General features: G+C 39.2%; 1 protein-coding gene across 1 annotated transcript; it reads right to left on the bottom strand.

Moving 5' to 3' along the window:
- Nucleotides 1–5626: 5626 nt before the first annotated feature.
- LOC141592312 (putative CCR4-associated factor 1 homolog 9) lies at nucleotides 5627–6690 on the bottom strand. The gene has a single exon (XM_074412922.1). It carries the CDS (start codon nucleotides 6544–6546, stop codon nucleotides 5749–5751), a length of 798 nt encoding a protein of 265 aa, XP_074269023.1. The 5' UTR covers nucleotides 6547–6690; the 3' UTR covers nucleotides 5627–5748.
- Nucleotides 6691–7658: the final 968 nt, after the last annotated feature.

Genomic DNA, 7658 nt, shown 5'->3' with positions numbered 1-7658 from the left:
AAGTCATATGCCAAAGCAAAATCTAAATATAGGAGTTTAGTGCCTTAAATATAACATCACAAAGATATTTCTTTAACACACAAAGAATGCTGCCAATGCCATCTTGAACTGAGAAAATATAATATGTTACTGAAAAGGATTGTCACTGCGCTAGCGAGAAATATAAGGAGCTGATTGCAAAATGCAAAGCAAGACACAGGAAAACCAAAAATTGTCCAGAAAAATGAGAAAACTCAATTGATAAAAACTGTAATGAGCAATAAGCTGACATTCTGACCTTGGCAATCACATTATCATTGAAAGCAAAGTCATGGTTCCAAGTGGATCAATAATTACTTGGTGTGTATTTGGATGCAATATGGAGGGGAAGGTAGGGGAGGGCGGAAGAGGGAAGGGAAAGGGGGGAAAGGGAAAGAGAGTGGGTAATGGCATGGGAGAGCTTTCCACCAAACTTTTTCGTTTGTTGGAGGGATTTAAATTTGGATTGCGGGAAGGAAATGGAGGGATTCATTTCCTTACCCTCCAAATCTTCCACCTCCATTTCGCTAACCAAACAAAGGAAAGTGTCTCTCCAAATCAATTCCCTCCCTTTCCTTCCAAATTCCCTTATCCAACAAACGGTAACAGGCGAAGTGAGAGAATTTCAAGTAGCTGCACTTCAACTATCCAAAAGCCTACCCAAATTGCCAACTTACTACCACTCATGAACCTTAGGGTATGTTTGGATTGATGGGTTTGGAGGGAAAAGAAAGGGAAGGAGAGTAGGGGATTTAAAATCCCTTGTTTGGATAGCAAATAAGGGTAGAGAGAAATGGAAGGGGAGAGATTTGGAGGGATCCATTTTCCCTCCTCCAAGGCAAATTAAAATCTCTCCACAATAGGCAAGATTTGGAAGGAAATTGTATCCAAACACCCACACCCCATTTGCCCTCCCCTTCCCTTACCTCCCTTTCTCTTCCCTCTTTCCCCCTCCCTTCCCTTTCCCTCCACTTGCTATCCAAACACACCCTTGAGGTACACACTATCTGTTGTCAAGACTACAATTCAAGAAGCAAACAAAAAATTAAGTAAAACAGTGAAGAGTTCATGGATGAAGAAATGAGTCAGGCCACCAGTCTTGCTTCCCTTTCCCTTGCAAAACAAGTATTTTACCCAGAGTGTAATGACAGTAAGAACACTTGACTCTGTTCTTACGATACATGTTCACAGTAAATGTCAAGAGGATCAATTCTAGTCACAGAATAGAAAATTACGGTACATTATAAGAAACTGTGTAGGCTTGCATGAAGTGGGTTCTAAACCACATGTGAAGAATGTACATAATAAATTGATAGGTAATGAGCACAAATTATGGAAGTTTGGGTGTCTATCAAGACAAGGAGTTTCATGACTAATGACCATCTGTTCTATTAGAATGAACCACGGAATGAATAAACACAGAAGGCCTACTGAATATATGCATAACAGAGAAAACAGTTTGTCAAAGCAGAGTTGTGCCTCTAAACTAATCAGGAATCTAGCACGTTCCTGGTGTCACTTTACCGCCTTATCTGTAGATTACAACCTCATTGCAGATCAAAGTGGACAAAGACTATACATCCACACAAATGACTACTCATTCATCAATATCACACATTAAACCACAAGTCCATAACACATACTGTACCTAAATCATAGGTGCCACATACAGACAGTAAGCCACCTTCAATATCGAAGCCGATACAGAATAATTGTCTTGCCCAAGCATATTTTAAAGGTGTGAGGTGCACCAAGGCGATGACCCGTGACACAGAGTTGAAGGCGTGATGTGAAAGTGCATACCTCATGCATATGGGGCACATTGTTGTTGCACACAATTTTGTATTTTTGAAAGTAAAATGTTGTGCAACAATAACACTTTTTGAGATTTAAAGAGGGTAAACATGTACACAAAAACAAAGCAAGGCATAAATGTATAATGGGCCAACATGAAAGGTGTAATAAAAGGGCTACACGATAATATATAGAAGTTGCATAATGGCGTACCTCATAAGTAATCATTGGCCAACGCGCACCTAACTCACCTTGACGCATTTTGGTGACCTACTCACTGAGCCTTGCACTTCAGCATCCTCGAGACCTGCTGTTTTAGACAAGTACTTGGTTTTAAAAGGTGTCAGCTGCACCAAGGCGATAAGGGCATACGCCTAGGCTGACAATGCATGAGGTGAAAGCGCATGCCTCATGATCACGAGGCTCAGAGTTCTTTATATATCTAAAATAAAAATTTCAAACCGCACGAACAAATAAAGATGTAAAATGGATGGATAATTGAGCAAAAAAGTGCACAATAAAAAAACTAGAGAAAACTATACGGAAATTGCATAATGTGCCTTGCTATCCACGCCTTACTCATAAAACAATAAAGACGCCTTGTAATAAAAGGCACCTAAGGCTCCCAAGACATTTGAGCTAGTGCATCACTTGCTCACTGTGTCTACTGCATAGTCACTTCCAAGGCGCACTTTTTTGAACTACTATAAGATCATGAATCTGATTTTATTTTTTTTTCTATAAGCTAAGAATAGATAAACATGTAAGAACCACATTTAAAAATGCCTTCAAATGCTGAAACGAGCGGAAAACATCTGACTTTAAAAAAGCCTGCAGTTGTAGAAAGTTCCGTACCTTCACCAGTCTGAGTAGAACCAAGAGTCCAAGAGCAGATCCTTTCTCAAAAGAGAATTAAAACACACAGCACAGTCAAGAAAAATTTATTAAGATTCGCTCGTTATATTTGAAAGCCAAATCTGAACTCTCAAGTCTATTAAAGCAGTACCAAATACTGCTCCGTGGCTAGTTGCTCCACAGCTATAAAAGTCGACATGGCAGCCCCATCTTTCCTCTCCACAAATAGAGCGTATTAATACAAAAAATGCTTTGGGTTTCCTTTATCAAACTTGGGCAACGCCAGCTTTTTAACACATACAAAACTGTCATGTGGTGTAGTCACTTGTCAGCCTGCCATGCGATCCAAGTTCAGCGTACAATTTCCCCACTACCCATAAAACAAGGAATAAACTACTTACAGTAGCATGGCTAAACTACTTACTATTGAAACTTCACAAAACAAAATACAACCTATTAGCCATATTAATCAATCTATACGTACATCTTTAAAGTGATTGACCATTTCAAATTATTATTTGAAGAAACAAGGAATAAACTACTTATTACGTAAACATTTTCCTTCACTTCATTTACTATCAAAGCAGTATAAAAGCAGATACTGTGCATTTTTCAGTGTGGACGGGTTAACACTAGTCTAATTAATCACGCTCGCTCTTTACTTTTTCGTTTTCCTCTTTCGTAGCAGGCTCTCAGAGTGAGTTTGTTGGCTGGTGTGCATTCAAGTGAGAAAATTATACAACGCTGGTCCTATCACTGTGAGATCCAGGACTTGGTCATAACACCAGGGGAAGATCATAAGAGGATTCTTTAAATGTTGATCCGAAGAAAGTACATCATTGTTATAAGTCTTATAACAATGAAACATTAGTACAAAAAAAAACACGGAAACACAAAACAGGAGAAGATATGTTAAAGACTTGAAGCATTCATGATCATGAAATCAATCAACACATGAAGATCCAGATCATGTCCCAGGGAAATTTTTACACTCCAACCCCAGAATAAGATCCCTGTACATACCAGCACTATTTGAGGTCATCACCAGTCATGTAGCAACGAACAAAAGATTTTGGGCAGTCATTAGTTTGGCAAACCAAATAGTAAAAAAGGTACTATTGACTTGTGAATCTCTAACACCTCGTATGAGAAGACGTCCTTTTCGTAGCTTATATGACGAAATATTCTCATGTTCAAACTTTTTGGAGTTCAAAAACAGGTGGAATCCAACAATAGAAATAAGTTCGTTATACTGCCGGTTGCACAGCCACTTCAATCAAGGACAATAGAACCCTCATCTGCAAACAATTACTATATGCAAAGTTTATTTTTATTGGAAAAGTGATATTTGAGTATCCTTACAAAGACAAACACAACTTAAGCCGACAAAAAAAGCTAGGATAACAATTAACAACTCTTCCTAACCACAATCAAGAGACAGTCCTTCCCTGAAAAAAGCTGAAAATTCAACTCCAACAAAATGCACCAAAAGTTAGTTAACACGGCACCTCCATAACACCATCTCTTCATTGCTATTACCCAATGGGTATTTAAAGCCAATTACTGAGAAAATTGACTTAAAACAACCCAGAATTACCAAACCTGGATTGCACAATGAGTACATATCACAATGGAGTAATATAAACACATGGCATAAAAGCTTTCCAAGACATTTGGACAAGTACCGTATCTGGTCTCAGAAAGATGTCGTAAGTGCCACTATAACCTTAATAATAGTCCACGCTCCATAGTCCTCAAGTCTTCCCCAATCCCAGTGGACTACGTGCTCGAAAGTTATTTTAACCGGTATACAATTATTTATTGGGAATCTTAAACAGTTTGGTGACAGCAAAGGTCCATTTCTTTTCCACCTACAGATTCATTTTCCTAATTAATGAACCAGAAAAATAGTTTGAAACATGTTATCCATTGAAATGGCAAAATAAGTACCCATATAGGAAATTGGTACATAAAAGAGTGGCTGTGTCAATGGCAGCGATTGATGCTAGCTTCAAAGCTATATATTGCAGTCCCATACAATAACTTCAGAGCCTTAATCCCAAAATTAGTTAGAGTTGGATAATCTATTGCATTCCCATAATACCATAAAAGGGCAGCCCGGTGCACGATGGCGTCCCCGCTAGGCGAGGGTCCGGGGAAGAGTCCCACCACAAGGGTGTAATTGGGGCAAGCCTTCCCTTGCCATTTTGGCAAGAGGCCACTCCAAGGACTGGAACCCGTGACCTCACGGTCACAAAGCAACATCTTAACCGGTGTGCCAAGGTACCATCCCGGAAAAAAAAAAAAGAAAAAAAATCTGTGTAAACATAATACAAAGGGTGATACCATTTCTAAATATTTCTCAAGGCAAAATCTACGGCATGTCCCGTTACAAAGCATAGCGGCAAAGAATTTACACAATTCCATAACTGAAAACTCAAAACGCAATTAGCTTCAGTCCTTAGTTTTAAAAGGGGCACCAGCACAATAAAGGTCCCGTTACAACAGGGACCTAAGGTCGTATACTGGTTTTAACTAGTGTACTGCCTCAGCAAACCTTGAGCTTAGGAGTGCAAAAGGCGTGCTTTTAAACTATGCTCTTAAGGAGCAAATTTTCTGTAAGTAAAGAAGTATTGGTAAAGAGACACAGGAGGGGCAGACACCCGTGTACATACAGCCACCCCCAAAAACTTGACTCCTACTATAGAAGAACTTCAAAATCTCCAATGTAATAAAAATGCTTCACCTCGTATGAAACCCTAATATAAACCTATGAATGGGAAAATCTAGGTCAAGGGAAAGGACGAAGGTGAGGATTTAAATTAACCACCAAAATGCTTCACCTCGTATGAAACCCTAATAAAAATGCTTCCATTTTTTCAAGAATTTATCAAGCAAGAGTACACAGAATGCCGCTACTCTACAGTAGCAAATCAAACAAGAAAAGACAAGCAGAAAGTATAAACGCCAAATCAATAACTATATTGATCAAGTTTCACCGAAAACACCCAACAATCTAAAATTTACATTCAAATAACGATGTGACAAGAAAAACCTATGAAAGAAAAAAAAATAAGGTTGCTAAGAAACCTCAAGTCCGAAATAAGATCCTGCATACCGATCAATCCCGCCTGTAAAGTACCCCCGGTCGCGAATAGCCATAAAGACCATCCACGTCAAGTGACTATCTGACCCGGCCTGGTGCGACTTCCCGACAGCTCTCTCGATATTAAGAGTCTTGGCGACCCGGTCCAACCCTCCATACAAACCGTTACAAAACTTGATCATATACTTGACATCAAACACCTTCTCCCCAAAGAAAATGGCGATCAACCCGGTGAAGTCACGGAGTTCACTCGGCAGTGGCCGCTGAGTCAGCACCTTGAGCACGTATCCGAAATCGTACGCCCCGTGAAACGTGACCCACACAACACCCTCACTACAAACAAGGCCCGACGACATCATGAGCTCGCTGAAGTGCCAAGAATCGATGCCGTCCTTGAGGTTACGATCGAAATCAATGCCGTTAACGCGCAAGAGCTCGACGGAGTCGGGGGCGTGACGGTCACGTGATAGGTTGAAGTCCTTGAAATTGAATTGCCAGATGTAGGTGTACTTGTCGGAATCTACGGAAGGGAAATTGCCTTGGGAATCGGAAAGAGTAAGTCCGAACTGGATGATGTTCAAAGCGTCGACGTTTTGCTTAAGAACGGAGTAGTTAAGCGTTGGAGACATAGTGTCGCGATCTTTGTGACGGTGAACGACGCCGGGGAATTCGGTATCCATGGAAATAAAAGGGTAGTCGTCGATGATTGAACTGATGATTTCAAACTCTTTGTCGACGTTGTCAGCCCATACTTCTCGGACCTGAACCACCATTATAATTTATACCATGAATTATTAGAATTACTATAATTGTGATTGTGATTGATTGAAGGTTGAGAATCCAGATCTTGGAGTGTTAGAATTGAAATTTGGGGGAGGAGAATGATGGGTTTTCGAATTAGGGTTTGGAGGTGACGGAGGTTTATAAAAAGAGAAGGGAGAGACTGTCGTAAATTGGCAAGGGAATTGAGGGGAACGTGGGACCACTTAGACGAGTTGGTGGAGGATGTGGAAAATCGAGACAAATTATTTTTTTATCGTGTACTATTCATTTTACACTTTCACAATTCACAAATTCTTGAGCTAATAAAGGAGTACACTCGTCTACCATCATCAAGCATCTTGACGCCCCCGGAAGCTCTTTGGACGATTCTTCGTGAAGATCTGTTGGGTGTTACTACACCCCGTTTTGTTCCTTAATCCTCGGGTTTAGCCCTCTTATGAACAAAAAAAAAAAAACAATTCACAAATTCTTATTATAGACGGACAGACGGGGATATTCGTCTATAGCTATAGATGGGCTAAATTGCACTCATTTTAATCCCCTATATACTAAAATATAACACATCTCCAAATTTTCCCGCTTAAATTTCCCGCCTAAGTGATATTCTAATAGACAATATTTGTTTCCTAATTAATTAGTGTTGACTATCTATATTTACTACTATTAAACAATATTTATCTCCTAATTAACTGTATAAGATCAATCATTATTTAACTTTTATATAAATAAGGCTAATAAAATATCTCATTTGAATTATATACGCAAATTTTCTACCCTTTTCAAAATAGAGGTAAACTGCATTAGTTTGATTAATTATCAAAGTCTCTAATATCTGTATCTAAAATACCGTGCATTTGCACGGGTAGCTACACTAGTTATAAGACAAGCAACAAGTTGTATGGTGGGCCTAAAAATATCACCACTTTAAGCATATTTGACCTATTTATAATTATAGACGGATATATCCGTCTATCTAATTGTTCACAGTTTCACCTACTTTTTTTACGATTTTATTCTTAAAGTAAATTATCAACGTAGTTGCTAAATCCCGCGCACTAATTTACTGAATCACGCGCATTTTTGCCCTTTATTCCGAGTATAC

Source organism: Silene latifolia, chromosome 7 (assembly GCF_048544455.1).
Source record: "Silene latifolia isolate original U9 population chromosome 7, ASM4854445v1, whole genome shotgun sequence".
In the NCBI taxonomy this organism is placed as follows: Eukaryota; Viridiplantae; Streptophyta; class Magnoliopsida; order Caryophyllales; family Caryophyllaceae; genus Silene; species Silene latifolia.
Note: the sequence above shows the minus strand (reverse complement) of the source record. Positions and strands in the feature narration are given on the sequence as shown.